At 45.9% G+C, this 25,346-nt stretch overlaps 1 protein-coding gene across 1 annotated transcript in view; it reads right to left on the reverse strand.

Moving 5' to 3' along the window:
* COG5 (component of oligomeric golgi complex 5) overlaps positions 1–25,346 on the reverse strand; it is a 644,155-nt gene that overhangs the window by 184,258 nt on the left and 434,551 nt on the right. Inside the window, exon 14 of the mRNA XM_082254383.1 lies at positions 5,805–5,904. Coding sequence (XP_082110509.1) covers positions 5,805–5,904 — 100 coding nt within the window. The remainder of the gene's footprint in view (positions 1–5,804; positions 5,905–25,346) is intronic.

The raw sequence follows: 25,346 nt of genomic DNA on the forward strand, positions 1-25,346 counted from the left end.
AGCACCCGAGTAGAATTCCCCGTGACAGGGAAAGGTGGAACCTGACCTTTAATGGAACAGGCCTGAGTCACCGTCTGTCTGATCCATCTGGAGATGGTAGCCGAAGAAGTGGCCAGCATTTTTCTTGGTCCGTCCATAACCACAAAAAGCGAGTCTGACCTCCGAAAGGACTCAGTAGCTGCCAGATACACCCGAATCCCATGAATCACATTCAAGGTATGCAAAGCAAATTTCTTGGGATGAGCCGGCTTGGGACACAAGGAAGGCAATACAATGTTCTCATTCAAATAGAAGTCAGAGACAACTTTGGGCAGGAATGATGGACGGGGACAAAGAACCACTTTATCCCTATGGACTACCAAATAGGGACTGTGACAGGATAATGTCTCCAATTCTGATACCCTGCGGGCCGAGGTAATAGCCACCAAGAATGTCACCTTCTGGGATAACGTAGACATGGAAATCTCCCGAAAATTCTCAAATGGAGGTTTCTGGAGAACCGAAAGCATTAAATTGAAATCTCATGACGGCAAAAGAGACCATACAGGTGGAGCCACGTGTCGAACCTTCTGAATAAAGGTACTAAAGAGTGCGTTGTTAGGGGTCACAGAGAAGATTGCCAAGGCAGACACCTGGCCCTTGATGGTACTCAAAGCCAACTTCTGATCCACGCCTCATTGAAGAAAGGTTAAGATCCAAGGAACAAAAAAGGATCGAGGATGAGCGCAAATTGACCCACACCAAGAAATGTACACTTTCCATGTACAATGATATATCTTGCTGGAAGACAACTTCTTCCCATTCACCATAGTAGGGATCACTGATCCAGACAAACCTCTATTCCTCAGTACCTGGCTTTTAATAGCTAAGCCATTAAAATCAGCGACTGTAAAGCCGGATGGTAGATTAGCCCTTGGGACAACTGGTCTTTTCTGACAGGAAGCCCCCAAGAGATGTTTACGGCCACCAGAATGAATGGAAGATAGTCGCTTTTAATTTCTCAAAGAAACTGCGGAAGAAGCTTGAGCCAAGGATGATACTAGCCTTACCGTGGCCCTTGGGCGCCTGCAGCGTTTGCCAGAGGAACCAGTGATCTCTCCACAAACTTCGGTATCCTCCTATGGAGCTGAACCTACTAAAGGAGCTGCATGTAGGATTATGCAAACAGAATTGTCTTGAAGATGGATACTACCAGACTCAGAACCTATATGCAAATCGGGAGAGAGCACTATCTGTGTGACAGTAGTCGGTGAATCACACCCTATGGTTCCTGAAGTTTTTTTTTTACAGGAAGGACCACACTGGTCAGAATTCAAATCAAACCCAAGTAATTAAATTCCCTGGACAAGGGATAGGGGAGACCTTAGGTAGTTCAGACATTACCTGAACCTTTGCAGAAATCAAATCCACACAAGGAGATTCAGGACCTAAAAAAACCTGAAAAGAACAACATTTTCCCCCTTTTCTGGGCACTCCCAAAATAAACATTCCGCAGAGCTCCTTGAAAATCAGAGAAGATGTCCCTCTATCCCAATAATGGGTGAGGGCAGACCTTCATGCTGACGGGGTCTTGTCTGCTAGTCCGGAGAAGCTAGCTCTAGGTTTACCAGACCAAGGTTGCTTGGAACCTCCCGGGGAAGATGTAAAAGATCTATTTCCCTTATTCTCCATCCCAGAAGCACAAAATCATTTTCTATGGGCTGAGAAGAAGAGCCCCTGTCTGCGACGAGGCTCCTTCTCTTTCCTTGACTGTGGCAGAAAGGTACTCCTTCACCCCCGTGATACTCTTAATGAGGTCATCAAAGGGAGCTCCAAACAGGCGATTGCCTTGAAAGGGCTTATCAATTAGAGCTTTCTTAGAGGCTTGTTCTGTGGACCAATTCTTAAGCTACAGCACACGCCTAATCACCACCGCTGAAACAGAAAGTTTGGACAGCACAGGAGCTGTATCCAAAGCTGCATCACAAATAAACTGCAGCTCATGGACCAACTGGTCCGCTAAATCAACATAAGAAGCGGGGAACTTGCACACCCCACAGGCCCTGGCACAAAAGCTTGGCCCATTCAGTTAGGGTCTGAGACACCAGGGCTAAGGCAAAGACTGGCCGCAATGCCAAACCAGCCATAGTAAACATGCTGTGTGCCAGAGCCTCCGGTTTCCTGACAGCCGGGTCCTTAAAGGACGGGGATTCTTCTACTGGGATCATGACTGCTTTAGTCAACCTGAAAACAGTAGGGTCCACCACTGGCAAACTAGTCCACTTTTTTAAAAGTGACTCCTCAAAATGGTAAGGTACAGCAAAATGTTTGGGGACCACAAACGGTAATTTTGATTGATCCCATTCCTTACAGAAAAACCTGTCAAAATAAGGCACATAAGGAAACACCATTGGAGTGCGAGGTGACTTATGCGTACCAAAGGACACAGCCACGTCTGTGGCTACATCAGCGGCATCTTCCATATTTAAAGTCTTGCGCACTGCAGTGATATGTGCGTCTACCAGCGCTTTTTCATTCGCTGCTGTGACCATGAAGGAATCATCCTCACTATTGGATGGATCTGGGGGTGTGATATTAAGCCCCGCTGGTGCATGGCGGCATCAGGCTCAGAACCAGATGAGACAGACTGAGCTGGGGAAGGTGGGGGATGCTTTCTCCTGGGCCTTTACCCACATGCCACTTCCACCCGGGACACTAAGGAAGGATGTGCTGGAACTGGAGAGAGTCCAGAGAAGGGCAACAAAAATAATTAGGGGAATGGAGGACATCAGCTATGAGGAAAGACTACAAGCACTGAACTTATTCTCTCTGGAGAAGAGACGATTGAGGGGGGATATGATATCAATGTACAAATACTGTACTGGCAGCCCTAGCATAAGGAACAAACTATTCAGAGAAAGGGAATACAATAAGACACGTGGCCTCTCACTAAAACTAGAGGAAAGGCGGTTTAACCTTAACCACTTTACCACCGGAGGATTTTGCTGTCTTCCGTCCAGGCCACTTTTTGCGATTCGGCGCTGTGCGACTTCAACTGACAATTGCGCGGTCGTGCGACGCCGTACCCAAACGAAATTTACGTCCTTTTTTTCCCACAAACAGAGCTTTCTTTTGGTGGTATTTGATCACCTGTGCGATTTTTACTTTTTGCGCTATAAACAAAAAAAGAGCGTTTATTTTGAAAAAATAACAATATTTTTAACATTTTTTTATATGAAATTCCCCCCAAAAAAGATGTAAAAACCAATTTTTTAAAAACATTTTGGCCAATTTGTTTTCTGCTACCTATGTTTGGTAAAAAAAAAATCGCAATAAGCGTATTTTGATTGGTTTGCGCAAAAGTTATTGCGTTTACTAACAAAGGGAAAGATTTCTGTCATTTTTGGTGTTTTTTTTTTTTAACGCGTAATGGCGGCGATCTGCGATTTTTTTTGTGGGACTGCGACATTGCGGCGGACAGATCGGACCCTTGACTGACATTTTTGACACTTTTGGGGTTACCAGTGACATTACTGCAGTAATCAGTGCTATATATATGCACTGTTACTGTAAAAATGACACTGGCAGGGAAGGGGTTAATTTTATTGGAGAGGGAGGGGTTAATGTATGCCTGGTGCTTACTGACGTGTAGGGGGGGAGGTGACTGAGTGAGTCATGGACAGATCGGATGTCCAGCTATGCTGAACAGTCCGATCTGTCACTCCCTGTCACTATGGAGATCCGCCCGCTTGTGTTTACACAGGCGGGCGGATCCAGACACTAGATCCCCGGCGATCGGGGCAGAGCAGCGGCGATCGCCGCTGCTCCTCCCCTGGCCCGACTCCCGCTGTGAATGAAAACAGCGGGAGCGAGCCTCCGGCGGCGCGCAAGCGCCGCCCAGAAGGGGGAGTGTCTGAAGACGTTAATACTACGTCGTCAGACGATAACGAACCACTTTGCCGCAGTACTATTACCGTACTCAGTCGGCAAGTGGTTAAAATACGTAGGGGGTTCTTCACTGTAAGAGCAGTAAGGATGTGGAATTCTCTTCTGCAAACAGTCGTATCAGCAGGGAGCATCAATAGTTTAAAAAAACTTTTAGATGGGCGCCCTAAAGACCACAACATACAGGGGTATACAATGTACGGTTAACAGCAAACACACACACACATCATAGGTTGAACTGGGTGGACTGATGTATTTTTTCAACCTCACAAACTATGTAACTAAGGACTTCAGGACCGCCATCAGTGCAACCATGGGAAGCTGGGGTTCCGAGGGACCTGCCATCTTCATGAGGGGGTGAGTGGGGGAGATGTGACTCTGAGGCTCAATAAGGAAAGGAAGACCTTGCAGTACAAAAACAATCTTTTGGCACCACTAAAGGCTCAGGGTTCATATCAGCAGAGAGAAAGAGATAACCGGGACCCCCAAGGACTCACCCTACCGACCGATGGAGCGCCGAGAATTCCAACCTAGCATCATCATGGACGCCATCCCTGTTCATATGTCCCAGGCACAGGAAGATGAAACTGAGGAGGAACTTTGGCATCCCCACTTCGTCTCCAGCGTCACCCGGACTAGGGGAAAATTGCTCCCGTGACATCATCGGGCAACACAAACATGGCCGCCAGCTGGAGACCAGCCAGACTAAGGGAAAATGGCTCCCACGTGACATCATCAGGCTACACAAACATAGCCGACAGTCAGACTATGAAAAAATGGGCACATCAGCTACAAACGCTGAAGCATGCTGCCAGGATCTTCCCTGCGCCCTTTGCAATGCTGCACCCCCTGAAGGTAGGAGACACGTTTAGGGGAGACTCCGCACTGGGACCCCCCTGCAAAATAACCACACTGCAAACAGTGGGGCCTGCACCTAGGGGTCTCCTGCGCTGGGACCCCGCCAGACTATTAGGGCAGGACACACTATCCCAGGACCATTACAGAGTGGGGATAGACCCCAGGGGTCTCCACTGCATCCTCTGCTCTAGGACCCCCACCAGACTCCAGGCCCAGACAGGGGGGAAAGGGAGTGGGGGAAACCCAGTTCACTGAGGGATTTTAGGGATGGGAGGAGGGAACCCGCAGGCAGGTCAGACAATCCCTGGAGGCTACCCATGTCCACCCCAAAAAAAACGCCAAAAGGGGAGAGGGGGGACTGTACTTACCCTTCCATTGTGCAGGCAGCGCTCCAGACAGAATCCTCCCCACCTTAGTAGGGGAGCTGTCGGCCAAGAGACCGCTGTGACTCAGACCCAAGCCTGGCTGTATGCGACCCTGCGAGACGTTTAACTCGTGGGCCAGCCTCTGTCCATGAGGCTAAGTCACGTCTGACCCAGTGCGTAGCTGCGGTCTGCACACGCTCGCTGGCTGGGCTGGGGGAACCACTTGATCTAGATTATACAGCCTGTCGCCCAGCCTGGCAGTTGATTGTGGATCTCCCGAGAGAAAAAACAAAAAAGATGTAAGGAAGGAGAGAAAATTGAAAGGACCAGAGATCCCAGCTGGGAGCCTAGGTCCTTACTTCTGACTAGAGAGATTAAAACTGATCACCTAGAGCAGAGAGAGAGGTTATATACCAAGCTGTGGATTGCCCATGGGCGTAGCCAGGTGTTTTTTGCTCTGCCTAGCCCTACTTATGGAGGAAGCAATATAACCCAGTATTTATGATTTATGGAGCGCTGTGTCAGTCGAAAGAGAAATTGATGTTTAACACTTGTGTCCAATGCAAGGTTGCTCATGCAATGATTAAACATTGTGCCTTTTTTTTTCTGTGAATACACATAAGGTTAGTATATTATTAAGATAAACAGATCACTTACAAGTTGTTCTGACTTGACCCCATAAAGCTGTATGGTCTTGGCCACATTTCTGGAGACAGCAATGCAAAGGTTTGGATCCACACCAGCCACGTTCATTTCACTGTAAACAACAAGTTGCAATAACTAAACTAAATGGAATTTAATTTAAATACAGTCCAAGTTGAAAAATGTTTATATAAATTTCTTAAAAAAAAAAAAAAAAAAAAAGTCCTTAACACATACCTTTATAAAAAAAATTCAAAGCAAAGAAATCCATTCATGGTACCACAACTTTGTGTAATAAGACAACACAAAACTATGGTGATAAGCAAATGTAGCAATCAATTGCAACCAAACATTTATCATAATTAAAATGTAATATAAGTAAATCTGATTGCTAATCGGTTACCCTAATTTGATCATACGGTTCTTCACATTGCCCCAATTTAGTTTTGTTTTTTTACTTTGGATAACTAAGATTAAAAAATACATGCTAAAAGCTGTATAGCTGAGGCTTTTTAAATATATGTTAGTGTTCAATGTTAAATAAAAGCAGAAACAAAAAAAAAAAGGAATTACTCTAGTTTTCTGAGATGTTTTGGCCAGATAAATTGTGACACTGATAATTTTCTCCATCCTGTTACCCGGTACCTAATACCAACCCTCCTCCCACATCTATGAGTACTGGGGGTAGCCTGCAGGTTAACCTAAACTCCTGTGGGAGGGTCTCTGGTGGAACATCAGCTAACCCTTAGACCCCAATGACATGGAAATGTATTTCACAGAGTAGCAGGGTCTACACCTCAATTTGTCACAAATATTTAATCCCCTGAATCATTATTGTATAAATACAGATTGTGAAATAAGAAAGTCATATCAACATACAATAACAAATGAGACACAAAGGAGTCTAAAAGTATACGGAGAAGAATAGTGAGTAAAACATTCATGAATGAGAAAAGACAAGATTTAAAAGAAACCTGATTAAAAAAAAAAAAAACATGCATAGCCTAGCTGACTGATGTAACACATTAACTTTCCAACACTTTATTTGCCATATTTATATAGTAATTACATAGTCCATATTCTATAGTATTTATGGAAAACAGTTAACTAATGCCATGTAGGAATATCTCCACCACACTCATAAACTAAGGCAGATGTGGGAATTAAAGGCAACTGAATTACCAGGTTGAAGGAAGAAGTCAGAGTGTTCAGAAGAAACCAAAGCAAATGGAGAGCATACAAACTCCTGCAGGAGGAACCAATTCCCCCATAGCTTTAATGCAAGAGAACTAACCCTTAGCTTACACTTTGGATGTACATGTCTAATAACATGTACAACTCACACCCTGATGTCCGTTCTGAACCCTAAAGAAGAAGTTTTTTTTTTCTTTTTATTCAGTTGTTAAGGAGCCAATTTATATGTAGTTATTTATCCAATCATCCAGAGTGCCCTGCAGCACCAGCACAAGGGACGCGGTGGGTTGCGGACACACCTCTGCATTCCTTTTGTCAGTGCTTAACTCGGACAATTGCTGGGAGCTGGAGACAGGCACCCACTAACAAAGCAGCCGTCCACTTGAAAGCTGTGATGTCAGGAGGCCATGACTCAAGAGGGTGCACGATCACCCTAAGAATTGAACCTGGGAAGATGGGCTCTTGGAAGATGGGGGCATTTACTTTGTCCCACTGTAAAACTAAAATTTATAAAAAAAATAAGCAATATTTATTTTCTTTTATGTTCTGTATTGAATGTTCTGGTGTATTGTGATCACTTACTGTATAAAGTTCAGTAAATCCTGCACCAAGTGAATTTAGCTCATTATTATTAATGGTTCTGAACACAAATGTATTGCACAAACATGGTTCCTCCCCTCTGTACAAAGGAAAGCAACCAATTAGAAACATTTCTGAAGAGTATTGTCAACAGGACCAAGCAGGGCAGCTGTTGTCAACAGTAAAGGTTTTAAAATAATACAGCTCCTTTTTCATTAATCAAGTACAATTTTTTTTTACCGCTATTCGATATATATCTTAGGATCAGAAGGTAATGTTTTATTAAGATATTGTTACAGGGCCAATTCATTTGAGCAATAATTAGACTAGAAAGCAGTAGTTACAATCTTTCTTTGTATCAACAATAAGGTCATCATGTATGCCATTAAAAATAAGGCTTTCTTCTAACAAAGGTGGTGACAATCAGTACATCAACACGTGCAGTACGGTTGTACAGTGATTAGCTCTGCTGCTTGCTTTAAGGTCCTACCAAAGCCCTAAATAGTTTACATGTTCTTAACGTTCCCCATGACTAATCTCAGTGGGCAGAGTAAAACTTGTTGGGGGCATGACCTGGTTGAAGCCCAGGCTGAGGCTGTCATAGACCTTCTTACTGGGTTTTACAGAGATGTGCGACTTCCAGGACTTTTCCCTTTTCCATTAGAGGTCTTGAGCTGGGATGAGCTCTGTCCTGGTCTGCACTGTAAGCTGTTGCTACATAAGAGGACCTGGTGGAGCCTTCAGCGGCACCTGTAAATTTAGTTTGGGTCACATGTTCTCAATGTGGTTTTCCTTTTATTGTTTTTGTGGTCTTGCGCAGTCCAAAAACTGGAAGGTAAACTGACTTCTGTTTTTACTAATAGAGCAGGGTTTCCGCAGCTAGGGTTTTGCAGAACCCTAGGGATTTGTGAGACGCCCCCAGGGGTTTTGCTGCTGAAGCTGGGAGAGCTGGGTAATGACAGTGAGGAATGTGCTCAGATATGGTGAGAACTGTGCCTCTCCTCTGGGAGGTCGGCCTTGCAGAGAGAGAGGCCAGGGGGTGGGTGAAGTCTGTGTCAATGCACAAAAATAATGTGGCTGCCTTCAATACACAATATGCTTTACCCAAAGTGTGGAGCTGTGGGCTTTCAGCTGCTGGATGGCTGTGTTTCAGGATAGTGTTACTACAAAGTGGGTAATGAGTTTTTTTTTTTGTTTTAATTTCTGTAAAATGAAAAAAAAAAAAAAAGGGTCTGCATCCAAGATACATCCAAGATCTGCATCCAAGATAGGACCTCTAACCACAATACAGAGCCTAAGAGGCTAGATATGGGAACAGGATGATGATAATGAGTGTGAGGATTTCTCTATGGGGGGAATCCTGGACACCAAGTAAAAAAAATTATTTATGAGAATAACTACAACACTATTGACTTAAATAGAACACAAACAATAACGGGAGTAATTCCTGTTGTGCTGAATTCCACCAACCTCCTTTCGCAATAGAAAAAGTAATCAAACTAGCATTGTCATTCTGACCCCCTATCTACTCTCTTAGGCTTTGTGCTGGGAGTGACAGGTAGGGGTGTGAAGAGGACACATAATAAATGCAGGGCTCTTCTTTTCCTTATACAGTAATACAGTAATTACTACCCCCCCCCCCCCCACACACACACACACACACACTACCACCCTCCAAGTGTCATTGTCCCATAAAAAAAAAAAATATGTGGTTCTTGAGATGTCTATTTTTTACCCCCCGTATTTCTTTAGTGTTTACATATTCAGGGCAGTACAGAGTACACTCAAAGTATTTTTGGCCTTTGAAATTCAGTGCAAATGTGTTTTTTGCCCCTAAACACTGACACATTTTTACAACTGAATGAAATATTTGTGCAGCAAAAAAAGTTCTGTAAACTTAAGATTTAATATTTTATTTATTATTATATCTATGTTGTACAACACATGAATTGTGCTAAGGTACTGTGAGCTGCAGGATCTGAAAATAATTGCAGAGACTTCCCAAGACATGAAAATGTAAAGCTATGCAAGAAATTTGTTTTAATTTGGCAGATTATGAACTATATGGTTTTGTAATCTGTGCTAGTTAAATGAGAACACCCCCACCCCCATACTTGCAAATTATCCCACAAAAAACTTTTTGAAGAGAGTCACTCTATACATCTATAACCAGCTATGGCTAAAAATGATAAATAATTATTAAAAAGAGAAAGTAAAAATTCTATGCAAGGTTGTTGGAATTTATTCTCTGTGATAGTGTGTGAAATTCAGTGAAGTGCCTTAGTATTGAGACATTGTGCATTCTTCATTGCATTCTGTTTTTTTCTTTCTTTTAATGTCCCTGTCATATCCCTGGGTTCATTTAGGTGGGTTAAACAGTAAAAATGACAGATGTAAGCAATTTTTAGCATTTTACACTTTTTAGCTCATATCTCTGCAGAATATTTCCATAATTCATCCTTCCTTCTATTTTAAGTAAGTAGTATTTTTCAGCCTGGATTAGTAGTACAGTTTCAAGAGAAAAACCATGAATAATTCTACCATTACTAATGCAGACAGTTGTGCCATAGTCTATTTTTAGGTGGTGATAGTAAGCAAAGACTCTGTATTGTAATACATTTATTATACATGCACACATTTCCATGCATTTACAAATACTGACTGTGGCCTTATTTAGAGTCAGCCTGGAGAAACATTCATGCAATGACAGGTGACAGTTTGGTTATGTACAGGCTGAACTGTCTAGGGACAAGTTAGCAAATGCTCATTTCTATGAAACTTTACAAAGCCTCAGACAAAGGTCACATTAACATGCCCCATTACCATTTGTAAATCATGAATGGCAACTTGCCACTACATCTTCAACCCCCAGTTTATCGGCTTTTTCAGCAGAGCAGTATAAACACAAAATAACAGCTACACCAGTTTATATATAATCTGCAAAGCTTTTAGAATTAAAGAAATGATACAGTGCCCTAAAAAAGTATTCATACCCTTAGAAATTTTCCACACTTTGTCATGTTACAACCAAAGACAAATTATGGGGATTGTATGTGATAGATCAAAACAAAGCGGCACATAACTGTGAAGTGGAAGGAAAATGATAAATGGTTTTCAAAATGTTTTACAAATAAATATCTGAAAAGTGTGGCGTGCATTTGTATACAGCCCCCTTTACTCGGCTCCCCGTAACTAAAATCTAGTGGAACCAATTGTCTTCAAAAGTCACCTAATTACTAAATAGAGTCCACTTGTGTGTAATTTAATCTCAGGATAAATACAACTGTTCTGTGATGCCCTCAGAGGTTTGTTGGGGGAACCTTGGTGAGCAAACAGCATCATGAAGACCAAGCAACACACCAGACAGGTCAGGGATAAAGTTGTGGAGAAGTTTGAAGCAGGGTTAGGTTTTAAAAAAAATATCCCAAGCTTTGAACATCTCACGGAGCACTGTTTAATCCATCATCCGAAAAAGGAAAGAGTATGGCAAAACTGCAAACCTACCAAGACATGGTCATCCACATAAACTGACAGGCCAGGTAAGGAGAGCATTAATTGGAGAAGCAGCCAAGAGGCCCATATTAACTCCGGAGGAGCTGCAGAGATCCACAGCTCAGGTGGGAGAATCTGTCCACAGGACAACCATTAGCCTTGCACTTCACAAATCTGGCCTTTATGGAAGCGTGGCGAGAAGAAAGATTGTTGAAAGAAAGCCATAAGAGGTCCCGTTTGCAGTTTGCGAGAAGCCATATGGGGGACACAGAAAACATGTGGAAGAAGGTGTTCTGGTCAGATGAGACCAAAATTGAACTTTTTGGCCTAAAAGCAAAACGCTATGTGTGGCAGAAAACGAACACTGCACATCACCCTGAACACACCATCCCCCCACCATGAAACATGGTGGTGGCAGTATCATGCTGTAGGGATGCCTTTCTTCAGCAGGGACAGGGAAGCTGGTCAGAGTTGAGGGGAAGATGGATGGAGTCAAATACAGGGCAATCTTAGAAGAAAACCTGTTAAGGTCTGCAAAAGACTTCAGACTGGGGTGGAGGTTCACCTTCCAGCAGGGCAACAACCCTAAACATACAACCAGAGCTACAATGAAATAGTTTAGATCAAAGCAAATTCATGTGTTAGAAAACCCCAGTCAAATCCCAGACCTAAAACCAATTGAGAATCTGTGGCAAGGCTTGAAAAATTAGATTTTTGTACTTACTGTAAAATCGACGGACACAGCACTCCATAAATCATAACTACTGGGTTATATTGCCTCCTCCAGGAGTAGGACTAGGCAGAACTGGCTACTCCCATGGGCCGTCTTCAGCTTGGTATATAACCCCCTTCTCTGCTCTAGGTAATCAGTTTAGTAGCAAGCAGTATTAAAAGTATCAGAACTCCATAAAGGGGTGGGTGCTGTGTCTGTCGATGAACTCAAGAGAAATGGATTGTACGGTAGGGACAAAAATCCCATTTTCTCTTTCGTTCATCGAGCGACACAGGGCTAAAAAAAAATTATAACTACTGGGATGTCCAGTGCCAAAAGGAAAGAGAGGGGTGGTGAAAATAACCCAAGGCTAAACATAAGTGCCCTAACCAGGACACAAGAGTCCCAACCGGGTCACAGGAGCCCCATCTGAAAAAATAAAACTTTAAAGAAAAACATCCCTCAAGAGGAAACGGACCCTCTTAAACAGTAGCCTGCAAAACTTTGTGGCCAAAAGAAGCATCCGCAGATGTCAAAGTATCTACCTTATGAAATTGTGTGAAGGTATGCACTGACGACCAAGTGGCCCCTTTGCAAACTTGCAATATTGATGCCTGATGAAGGAAGACCCAAGAAGCACTCAGCGCCCGAGTAGAATGCCCTGTGACAGGGATAGGTAGAACCCGACCTTTAATGGAACAGGCCTGAGTCACCGCTTGTCTGATCCATTTGGAGATGGTAGCCGAAGAAGCAGCCAGCCCTTTTCTTGGTCTGTCCGTAACCACAAAAAGGGAGTCTGACCTCCGAAAGGACTCAGTAGCTGCCAGATACACCCGAATTGCACAAACCACATCCAAGGTATGCAAAGCAAATTCCTTGGGATGAGCCGGCTTGGGACACAAGGAAGGCAACACAATGTCCTCATTCAAATGGAAGTCAGAGACAACTTTGGGCAAGAATGATGGATGGGGTCAAAGAACCACTTTATCCCTATGTACCAACAAATAGGGACTGCGACAGGATAATGCCACCAATTCCGATACACTGTGGGCCGAGGTAATAGCCACCAAGAATTTCACCTTATGGGATAACAGACAAGGAAGTCTCCCCAAATATTCTCAAACGGAGGTTTCTGTAGAACCGAAAGTACGAAGTTTAAATCCTATGGCAGCAAAAGAGACCGTACAGGTGGAGCCACATGTCAAACCCCCTGAATGAAGGTACGAACTAAAGAGTGCGTGGCTAAGGGTTGCTGAAAGAAGATTGCCAAGGCAGACGCCTGGCCCTTGGTACACAAGGCCAATTTCTGATCAATGCCACATTGAAGAAAGGTTAAGATCCGAGCCACAGAAAAGAATCGAGAATGAGCGGCAGTCGACTTAAACCAAGGAATGTACGCTTTCCACGTACGATGGTATATCTTGCTAGAAGACAACTTCCTTGTCTTGACCATAGTAGGTGTCACTGATCCAGACAAACCTCCATCCCTCAGTACCTGGCTTTCAATAGCTAGGCCATTAAAACCAGTGGCTGTAAAGCAGGGTTGTAGATTAGCCCTTGGTAAAACTGGTCTTCTCTGAGAGGAAGCCCCCAAGTGACGGTTATGGCCACCAGGATGATTGCAAGATCCTTGCTCTTTATTCCTCGCAGGAAATGCGGAAGAAGCCTGAGCTAAAAATGATACTGGCCTTACCGTGGTGTCTGTCAGAGGAACCCATGATCTCGCCACAAACTTCAGTATCCCTCTGTGGAGCCAAACCTGCTAAAGGAGCTGCATGTAGGACTGTGCAACCGTCTTGAAGGTGGATACCGCCAGACTCAGAACTTGTATGCAGATCGGGAGAGAGAACTATCTGTTTGACAGCTACCGGTTAATCACACCTGTGGTTCCTGAAATTTGTCCAGAGGAAGGACCACCCTAGTCAGAATAAAAATCAGACCTAGGTATTTCAATTCCCTATACAGGGATAGGGGGGACTTTAGGTGAGGGTAGACCTTCATGCTGAAGGGGTCTTGTCTGCGGGTCCAGAGAAGTTAGCTCTAGGCTTACCAGACCAAGGATGCTTGGAACCTCCCGGGGAAGATTTGAAAGATCTATTTCCTTTATTCTCTGTCCCTGGAGCACAAAATAACTTTCTATGGGCTGATAAGGAGGGCCCCCGTCTGCGACGAGGCTCCTTCCCTTTCCTTGACTGTGGCAGGAAGATACTCTTCCCCCCGTTAGACCCTTAATGATGTCATCCAGGGTAGCCCCAAATAGGCGATTGCCTTGAAAGGGCAGATCAATGAGAGCTTTCCTAGAGGCTTGGTCTGCAGACCAATTCTTAAGCCACAGCATGCGACTAATCACACAGGAGCTGGATCTAAAGCTGCATCACAAATAAACTGCAGCCCATGGACCAACTGGTCCGCTAAATTAACATAAGCAGTGGGGACCTGCTCATCCCCCAGGCCCTGGTGCAAAAGCTTGGCCCATTCAGTTAGGGTCTGAGACAATAGGGCTGAGGCAAAGACTGGCCCCAATGCCAAATCAGCCATAGTAAAAAAATGGATTTTTGTAAGATCTTACCGTAAAATCCTTTTCTCTTAAGCTCATTGACAGACGTAGTCTTCTTGATTCTCAAGAGCTGGGTTATGTTGTCTCCGCAGGAGTAGGACTAGGCAGAAAGACAAAACGTTCTGGCTCCACCTTAGGGGCAGTCCCTGAGGGTATATCCTCCCTCTCTCTTCTACAGGGAATCAGTTCTGTTCTAAAGCAGTAACAGAGAATTTAACCCAACCCAACTCAATGATAGAGGGGCGGGTACTACGTCTGTCAATGAGCTTAAGAGAAAAGGATTTTACGGTAAGATCTTACAAAAATCCATTTTTCTCTATCGCTCATTGACAGACGTAGTCTTCTTGATTCTCAAGAGCTGGGACATCCAGAAGCAGTGCCACAAAATGAGGGGTGGGAATGACAGAATCAAAATCCAATCTAGAAGGCCCAACCGGAGCCAACCAGAAGTATCAAAGGACTCATCTAGAAAATAGATGAGACCTACCCCACAAATCCTCGAGGTAGACCAACAGTCTCCTCAAACAGTGGCCTGCAGGAACCTTGCGGCCAGAAGAGGCATCTGACGATGCCATCACATAAACCTTATACAATATTGTAAAGGTATGAACCGACTACTAAACAGTCGCCTTGAAAACCTGAACCACTGACGCCTGATGGCGGAAGGTCCAGGAAACTCTAAGCGCCCGAGTAGAATGCGCCTTAACAGGGAACGGGGGATCCCGACCCTTAGATAAAATAAGCCTATACCACCGTCTGTCTGATCCATCTAAAGATGGTCGCAGCAGAACAGGCAACCCCTTCTTAGGGCCATCCGTGATCACAAACAGTGAATCCGTCTTACAAATTGAATCCGTAGTATTCAAGTATATCCTGATCGCCCAAACTACATCCACGGAATGCCATGCAAATTCTCGAGGATGATTGGGCTAAGGACATAGGAAGGACAATACACTGTCCTTATTCAATGAAACTTTGAAACCACCTTAGAAGGAAGGATGGATTCGGATGAAGAACAACCTTATCCCTATGAACCACCAGATCTGGGGAACAACAGGATAATGCAGCCAGTTCTGACACCCTGCGTGCAGAAGTGATAGCCACCAAGAAGACCACCTTCTGGGATAAAGTAAGCAAGGGAATCTCCCTGATATTTTCAAAGGGAGGTGTCTGAAGAACCGACAGCACCAAATTAAGATCCCAGGATGGTAACGGCGCGTGCACTGGCAGAGCCAGGTGTCGCACCCCCTGGATGAAATTCCGCACCAAGGAATGAGTAGACAAAAGCTTCTGAAAGAAGATAGCAAATGCTGAAACCAGACCCTTGATAACACTCAAGGCCAGCTTCTGCTCAACTCCCTGTTGCAGAAAGCCAATATTCGGACTACCGAATAAAGATGTAGATGGAACCCAAGGGATTCACACCACACAATATAAGACTTCCATGTACGATGATAATCTTTCTGGAAGTCGCTTTCCTTGTTTTAACTAGAGTAGGAATAACTGAAGCTGACAATCCCTTGTCCTTCAGCACCTGGGTTTTAATAACCAGGCCGTTTAAAACCAGCGATCGTAAAGCAGGATGGAAGATCGGTCCCTGAGACAGTAGATCCTCCCTGAGAGGAAGTCTCCACGGGACGTCCGCCATCAGTCTGACCAAGTCGGCGTAACAAGCTCGACGAGGCCAGTCCGGAGCTGCCAGGATTACTGGAATTCCTTCCTCCTCTATCCTGCGAAGAAGTCTTGGCAGTAACCCAAGAGGAGGGAAGGCATACATTAGCTGGTATTGCCCCCACGGGGCGATCAGTGCGTCTGCGGTTTCTGCTAGAGGATCGCGGGAGCGAGCCACGAATCTCTGAACTTTCCTGTTGAATCGAGATGCCAACAGATCCATATCCGGGGTGCCCCATCGTAGGCACAACTGGTGGAAAACGTCTGGATGGAGGGACCATTCCCCCTGATCCAGAGTCTGACGGCTGAGATAATCTGCCTGCCAATTCTCCACCCCCGGAATGAACACCGCAGAGATTGCTGGAACAAATCGTTCTGCCCAGCGAAGAATGCAAGCCACTTCTTTGGCCGCTCGGACACTCTTGGTGCCCCCCTGGTGATTGACATAAGCCACGGCCGTGGCGTTGTCCGACTGGATCCGAACCGGGCTGCCCTGGAGCTGCTCGGTCCAGTGAATCAGACAAAGTCTGATCGCTCTCAGTTCCAATACATTTATCGGTAACCTGGATTCTTCCGGGGACCAAAGTCCCTGGACAGATAACTGACCGAGAATTCCTCCCCATCCGGATAGACTGGCATCTGTGGTCACTGTCGTCCAATATATTGGCAGAAATGACTTTCCCTGGCTGAGCATCGGAGACCGAAGCCACCAGACCAGAGACTCTCTGGTCTGTTTGCTCAATCGGATCTGATTGTCCAGGGATTCCGGATTCCGATTCCATCTGAGAGGAATCTCTTGCTGAAGAATTCGGGTATGGGACTGGGCAAATGGGACTGCTTCGAAGGAAGCCACCATCAACCCCAGAACCCTCATGCAAGTCCAAAGGGAAGACCAGCTGTTGGATAGTAACAACTGGACTGCTGATTGAATCTTTCGGAGTTTCCCTACCGGAAGAAAAAAAAACTCTTGTTCTGACTGTGTCTAGAATTAGACCCAGATATTCGAGCCTCTGGGTGGGAACCAGAAATGACTTTTGCTGGTTCACCAGCCACCCGAATTCCTGTAAAGAAATCATAGTAATTTCTATGTTTTGTAGCAAGGTCTGAGGAGACTCTGCATGAAGCAGAAGATCGTCTAGGTAACCTAGAATCGATATGCCTCTTTGGCGCAGAAGTGCCAACATTGGGGCCAACACCTTCGTGAAGACCCGCGGAGCCGTGGCGAGACCGAAAGGTAACGCCACAAACTGATAGTGGTTCTCTTCTACGGAAAAGCGTAGAAACCGCTGATGTCCTGCGAAAAATGGGAATGTGAAGATATGCGTCCTAGATGTCTATGGACGCTAGGACATCCCCTGGATGCAGAAAGGCTGCTACTGTGCGAATGGACTCCATTCTGAATCTTCTAATGTAGACAAAAGAATTGAGTGCCCTTAAGTCCAGAATTGGACGCACTTTGCCCTCTTTCCTGGGTATTGTAAATAGGTTTGAATAAAACCCCTGAAAGCGTTCAGTCCAAGGAACGTGGACTACCACTCCTTGTTGTAGTAAATCTGTGACTGCTCTCCGCAGATCGTCTAAACGATCCGGGGATAGTCGGCTATTGGAAGGGAAGAATCGCGCCGGTGGGAGAGATCGAAACTCGATCTTGTACCCTGACCTTATGACTTCGCAAACCCACTTTTCCGGGATTCTGGAAAGCCATGGATCCGGGAACCGGCGAAGACGTCCCCCCACCCCAGTTATGGGTGGGGGGCGCACCTTCAGGCTTTGGACGGTTTATCTTCAGGTCTAGAGGGGGCGGGCTTTTGCTTGCCCGACCAACGACCCCTGACGCCTCCTGCAGGAGCTTTGGAGGACTTAATTTTTTCACCCGCGGGACGAAAAAAACCTCTTGTGAGCAGAAAAAGAAGGCCCTCGTCTTTGACGAGTTCCTTTACCTTTAAAATTTTGCGGTAAAAAGGTGCTCTTTCCACCCGTGAGATCCTTAATGATCTCATCTAAGTTGGCTCCAAATAGACGCTCTCCTAAAAAGGGGAAATTAGCCAATGCTTTTTTGGAACCTTGGTCGGCTACCAACCTTTTAGCCACAGTGTACGCCTGAGAACCACCGCTGAGACAGATGCTCGCGCCAATAATGAAGTGGCGTCTAACGCCGCATCACACACAAACTGTAACCCCTGTATCATCTGTTCCAACAAATCTGATACCGCCTGAGGGACCTCTTCTAGGTCCCGGCGTAACCACTTGGTCCATACAGTTACAGCCTGCGAAACCAGACCAATAGCAATTATTGGTCTGAAAGCTGATCCAATCAAGGTAAACATGGTGCGAGACATAGCTTCTATCTTGCGATCCACTGGATCTTTAAAAGACGGAGCGTCTTCTAGAGGAATAACCGTGGCTTTATTCAATCTAGCAATTGGTGAATCCACCACAGGTGGTTCTGTCCATTTCTTAATGAGGGTTTCCTCAAACGGATAACGCCTGTTAATGCGTTTAGAAATAGTAGAAATGCGTTTTGGCAGACTCCATTCTTCTTTGATTGGATTGCCAAAACATTTGGGCAATGGAAAAACCTTCGCCACTTTGATGCGTTTTTTAGTCCCAAAAGGGATTACAGTTTCAGCTATTTCTGACGGAATACCCTGTAATCTTAAGGTCTCTTGAACAGATACAATGAGTGCGTTTACCAACGCTTCCTCTCTGGCTATGGCTGATGCCGAAACATCCTCCTCACTGTCTGAAAAGACAGTACACGAGACACCAATACCAGATGAAGTACCTGCAACTGCAGAAATAGGCTCAGAGTCTGAATCCGAGGTTTCAGATAATAAGGGGTTAGGCGGGGGTCGCTTACTTGCGCCCTGTCCCTGACAAGCCACTTCCACCCGGGACACAAAAGTTTCCACAATAGCGGACAATGATTCAATCGTCAGTGGGGTGCTGGAGGATCCCGCAGACCCCTCGAGGGGATCCGGAGGAGATACATGAGTGGCAGGGTCCATGTTAATTCAGGACACCTTTGCCAGAAAACACAAAAAAACTTCTTTTTTTTTTTTTTTTAAATAAAAAATACCTCTTTTTTTTTTTTTTTAATTTTTTTTTTTTTTTTTTATGTGTCTCCCCCTAGCGCAATAGCGCCCCTCAGAGTACCTGCTTCTCGATCCCACAGAGAGAGAGAGGGACCCCCAAGGCTCACCAACCGATGCAGTGAAGTTTCCAACCAACTGCAGTCAGCGTCTGTCTTTACAGACTGGAAGGAGCTGTTGCTTTTTCCCGGGTAGAAGGACGTGGCTCCGCCCCCTGTGTACGCCTTCCGGCGTTCCCAGCTCTCCACGAGGTAGCTGGGCTCATGAAACATGGCCGCCCCCATACAGGAGACATTAGACTCCAAAAACATGGCGGCCGGCGTGACCTGAGGACATGCATGCACCTGGTCTACGGCAAAATGGCGGCGGACCGCCGAAATCGTTTTTCCCAGCACATCCACCTGCATCTCTGCTGAGTGGCGATTGATTGATCTACAGGAGATACACTACAAATAAGGTAGGATTATACCTCCTATGTCTACTGTAATGCTACAGTCTGCTGGGTAGAGTGTTAGCTCTCAAACCAAGTCCACTTCCCACAAACACATACTGTATTTACAAGGGGGACTTTTAGTGTCAGATATATACTGACCATGTATGGAGGGGCCCATAATTCATACTGCCTCATAACGAGGAAAGAAAAAAGGGAACGTTTACTCACCATACCAAACCGACAGGCACCCTCTCTTCACAATACCCTCTCCACCGGGGTGGGGGGTTGTGGACCACTCCGGACGCCTCGACTCTCTGGTTCCTGGCGTCCAAGCGAGACTTTTAACTCGCAAGGTCAGTCCCTCCACTGGGACTCCGTCGCGGCCGACCCAGCGCGGAGCTCTGGTCTGCACGCGCTCGTAGGCAGAAACCGGGGTGACCACTGGATCTCAACATCCAGCCCGTCGCCCGGCCCCGCATACTTACTTGAATGTGTCGCGGCCGACCAAGCGCAATGCAATGGTCTGCGCGCGCTCGTAGGCCGGCTGGGGTGACCACACGTGTCGCCCAGTCCGGCGTTTTTGCTTGAAGATCTCACAGGAAAAACACTGGAGAAAAACTACCTAAAAAATGTCTTTTTCTAAAGAAAAAAGTCTTGCCAGGACCAAAAGATCCCAGCAAGGAGCTTAGGTCCTTACTCCTGACTAGACAGAAAAAAACTGATTCCCTGTAGCAGAGAGAGGGAGGATATACCCTCAGGGACTGCCCCTAAGGTGGAGCCAGAACGTTTTGTCTTTCTGCCTAGTCCTACTCCTGCGGAGACAACATAACCCAGCTCTTGAGAATCAAGAAGACTACGTCTGTCAATGAGCGATAGAGAAATGCTGTATGCCACAGCCTCCGCTTTCCATTCAGCCGGGTCCTTAAAGGAAGGGGATTCCTCTACAGGGATCATGATTGCTTTATTCAACCTGGGAACAGGAGGCTACACCACTGGTGGACTAGTCCACTTTTATAAAAGTGACTCCTCAAAAGGGTAACATACAGCAAAAGGTTTGGGGACCACAAACGGTGATTTTGGTTGTTCCCATTCCTTACAGGAAAACCTGTCAAAATAAGGCACATAAGGAAACACCTTTGAAGTGCGAGGTGACTTACGCGTACCAAAGGATGCAGCCACGTTCGTGGCTACATCAGCCGCATCCTCCATTTTTAAAGTCTCGCGCATGGCAGTGATAAGTGCGTCTACCAGCGCTTTTTCATTCACTGCTGCGATCATGGAGGAATCATTATCACTATCGGATGAATCTGGGGGTGTGATATTAAGCCCCCTGGACGGGCCACGTGAGCAGGGGAAGGCAGGGACGCTTCCTCCTGGGCCTATGCTAACATGCCACTTCCACACAGGACACTAAGGACTGCAGGAACGCCATCAGTGCAACCATAGTAAGCTGAGTTCTGAAGGACTTGCCACCTACTTGAGGGGGGTCAGTGGGGGAGATGTGTACCACCTGATCTAGATTATCCAGCCCGTCACCCAGCCCGACAGTTGATCGTAGATCTCCCGAGAGAAAAAACAAAAAATATATAAATAATGGAGTAATAAAACAAATTGCTAGGACCAGAAATCCCAGCCAGGAGCCTAGGTCCTTACTCCTGACTAAGCAGATTAAAACGGATTACCTGTAACAGAGAGGGGGGATATATACCAAGCTGAGGACGTCCCATGGGCGTAGCCAGGTGTTTTTTGTTCTGTCTAGTCCTACTCCTGGAGGAGGCCATAAAACCCGGTAGTTATGATTTATGGAGCGCTGTGTCCGTCGTTGAACGAAAGAGAAATTGCTGTTCACAGAGGCTCTCCATCTAATCTGACAGAGCTTGAGCTAATTTGCAAAGGAAAATGGGCAAAAATGTCAATCTCTAGATGTGCAAAGCTGTTCGAGACAAATCTAAAAAAAACTTGCAGCTTTAATTGCAGCGAAAGAGGGTTCTACAAAGTATTAACTCAAGGGGGCGGAATACAAATGCACGCCAAACTTTTCAGATATTTGTAAAAAAACATTTATCCTTTGCCTTCAACTTCACAATTATGTGCCACTTTATGTTGGTCTATCAAATAAAATCCCAATAAAATACATTTATGTTTTTGGTTGTAACATGACAAAATGTGGAAATTTCAAGGGGTACTTTTTCAAGGCAATTTATTTGTCCTTTAATTACTGACCTTAAAACAATTACATTATTAGAAGTATATGGCATTTCTAATAAATATGTCTAGACGTCAGATATGGTAAAAATGAACCGCGCTGAAAAATGGGATTTTTGACTTACCGTAAAATCCATTTCTCTGATGTTCATTGACGGACACAACTCCTGATCTTCTGAAGCATTATGTTATACTGCCTCCTACAGGAGTAGGACACTAGGCAGAAAAAAAAAGTCTGGCTACACCTATGGGGCAGTCCCAGGGGGTATACTCCCTCTCTCTGCAATTGGTACTCAGTTTTGTTACAAGCAGTGTCAGAAGAATTACAACTCCACAGAGGGGTGGGTGCTGTGTCCGTCAAACATCAGAGAAATGGATTTTACGGTAAGTCAAAAATCCCATTTTCCATTTTGTTCATTGACGGACACAGCTCCTGATCTTCTTAACCATTGGGACGTCCAAAGCAGTGTTAAACATGAGGGGTGGGAACAGCAAAAAATAAATTCCCAAGCCTAATTATAGTCAACCAGGTAACTAGGAGCTCAACCAAAACAATTGACGCTCACCTGAAAAAAACAATACACCCTCAAAGAGAAACAGGTCCTCTAAACACCAACCTGCAAAATATTGTAGCCAAAGGAAACATCCGCCGATGTCAACACATCCACTTTATAGAACTTTCTTAAAGTGTGCACCGACGGCCAGGTGGCTGCCTTGCAAACCTGTGTCACTGTCGCCTAATGTCGGAAGGCCCAAGAGGCACTGAGCGCCTGAGTAGAGTGCGCCTTGACATGGAAAGGAGAAACCTGACCCTTGATTGAATAGACCTGAATCACCATCTATCTGATCCATCTGGAAATGGTCGCAGAGGAAGCAGACAAGCCAGTCCGAGGCCCATCTGTAAGCACAAATAGTGAGTCTGATAAAAGACTCCGTGGTTGCCAGGTACATCCTAATCGCCCGGACCACATCCAAGACATGCAAAGAAATTTCTTTTGGATGTTTTTGCCTTTGACACAGGGAAGGCAACACAATGTCTTCATTCAAACGAAAATCAGAGAAAACCTGAAGAAGGAATGACGGACAGGGGCGAAGAACCATCTTATCACTGTGAACCGTCAAGTAAGGTGAGCGACAGGGTAATGCCACCAATTCCGACACCCTGCGTGCAGAGGTGAAAGCCACTAAAAAGGCCACCTTCTGGGACAGCGTAAGCAGGGGAATCCACCAAAGATTCTCAAAAGGAGGCTTCTGGAGGAGAGAGCACCAAATTGAGGTCCAAGGCGGCAACAGCGACCGCACTGGAGGGGTCAAGTGCCTAGCACCCTGAAGAAAAGTATGTACCAAGGAATTTGTGGCCAAAGGCCTTTGAAAGAAGATTGCTAAGGCCGACACCTGACCCTTAATAGTACTCAAGGTCAGTTTCTGCTCAACCCCCCCGAAAGGAAGGTCTAGATCCAAGCCACCAGAAAAAAGAGCAAGGATGAACCCCAAGAGACTCGCACCACGCAATGTACATCTTCCACGTACAATGGTAGCTCTTTGTAAAAATAGATTTCCTAGCTTTTAATAGTGTTGGAATCACAGATTCAGACAAACCTCTATCCATCAGCATCTGGCATTCAACAGCCAAGCTGTCAAAGCCAGCAACTGTAAAGCAGGATGGAAGATTGGTCCTTGGGACAGTAGATTCTCCCTGAATGGAATCTTTCAAGGAACGTCGGCGACAAGCCGCACCAGGTCGTAGTACCAAGCCCGGCGAGGGCAGTCTGGGGCCACTAAGATGACCAGAATCCATTCTGCCTCGATCCTGCCTAGAAGTCTTGGTAGAAGCTTGAGAGGAGGGAAGGCGTAAATCAGATGATACTGACTCCACAGGGCCACCAGCGCATCCGCCAGAGGATCCCGTGCCCAAGCCACAATCCTCTGCACCTTTCTGTTGAGCCGGGACGCCAAAAGATCCACCTCGGGGATGCCCCATTGGGGACACAACTGATAAAACACCTCCGGATGAAGGGACTACTCCCCTTGGTCCAATGCCTGCTGACTGAGGTAATCCACTCGCCAACTTTCCACCTCGGGAATGTGTACGGCGGAGAGGGCTGGAACGAACCATTCTGCCCACCTTAGAATGCTGGCTACCTCCAGAGCTGCCAGGACACTTCTTGTGCTCCCCTGGTGATTGGCATAAGCCACAGCCGTGGCATTGTCTGATTGATTGCACACTGGACATCCCTGAAGATGATCCATCCAATGTTCCAGGCACAGTCTGATCGCTCGGAGTACCAAGACATTGATTGGTAGTCTGGACTCTTCCAGTGTCCAGACCCCCTAAGCAGAAATTTTGCCGGGGACGCCTCCCTAGCCGGACAAGCTGGCATCCGTGGCAACCACTGTCCAATACAAGGTGAGGAAGGATTTGCCCAGCCGAAGCACGAAGCCACCGTATCAAGGACTCTTTCGTTCTCCAGCTCAGCCTGATCTGATTGTCCAGAGACTGAAGATTCTTGTCCCATTTGGCCAGAATCTCCCTTGCAGGGACCTCGTACGGAACTGTGCAAACGGAACTGCCACGAAGGTAGACACCATCAGGCCCAGCAGCATGCAAGTCCGGAGGGATTACCATCTGCTCGACATCAGGAGATGAATTACAGCCTGCAGTTTCTGTTGTTTGTCGAGAGGAAGGAGCACTTTGGCTAAGGCCGAGTCCAGAGTCTGACCCAGATAATCCAGCATTGTGGATGGAACAAGAGCAAAATCCAGAATCCAGCTAAACACCCTCAAGCTCATATGGTGATTTCCAGGTTTTCCACCAGAGCAGTAGGAGACTCAGCTCGCAAAAGGAGGTCGTCCAAGTAGCCCAGTACCGCGGTCCCCCATTGGCGTAACAATGCTACCAGGGCCAACACTTTTGTGAAGACCCGAGGAGCAGAAGCGAGACCAAAGGGTAAGGCCACAAAATGATAATGCTCCTCTCCCACAGGCAAGTGGAGGAAGTGCTGGAGACCGACACATATTGGAATGTGAAGGTAAGCGTATTTGAGGTCGATGGAGGCAAGAAAAATCCCCCTGATGCAGGGAAGCCACCACCATGCGAACTGACTCCTTTCTGAAATTCTGCACCCGCAGAAAGCAGTTCAGCGCCTTGAGGTCCACAATTGGACGCACCTTGCCTTCGCTCCTGGGGACTGTGATCAGGTTTAAGAAAAAAACCCTAAAATTGTTTGGAACTAGGACCATCACCCTTAAAAGTAAAAGGTCTTGCACCTCCCCAAAAAGAGCCTGTTAGTGGACCGGGGACAATCGAAGGTTGGAAGGAAGAACCTTACCGGAGAGTAAGAACAAAACAAACAAGGAAGCACAGGGAGGCCTTATACGAGAAACATTTTGAATAAAGGTTTTACCAAAGAAAATCAAGCCATGGGCCTGTTTCTTTAAACGTATTTAGGGCCAACATCTGGTCAAGACCTGACTGTAGGAAAACTAAATTGTTAGGTACACCAGGCAAAGAATGATTTCCAGGTACAATAGTATTTTTTTCTGGAAGTGACTTTTCTGTCTTTGAACAATGTGGGAATGACAGAATCGGACAGCCAAGTCGTGGGTTACAACAGCCATGCTG

The sequence above is a fragment of the Pelophylax lessonae genome (assembly GCF_965119305.1).
Source record: "Pelophylax lessonae genome assembly, chromosome: 4".
NCBI lineage: Eukaryota > Metazoa > Chordata > Amphibia > Anura > Ranidae > Pelophylax > Pelophylax lessonae.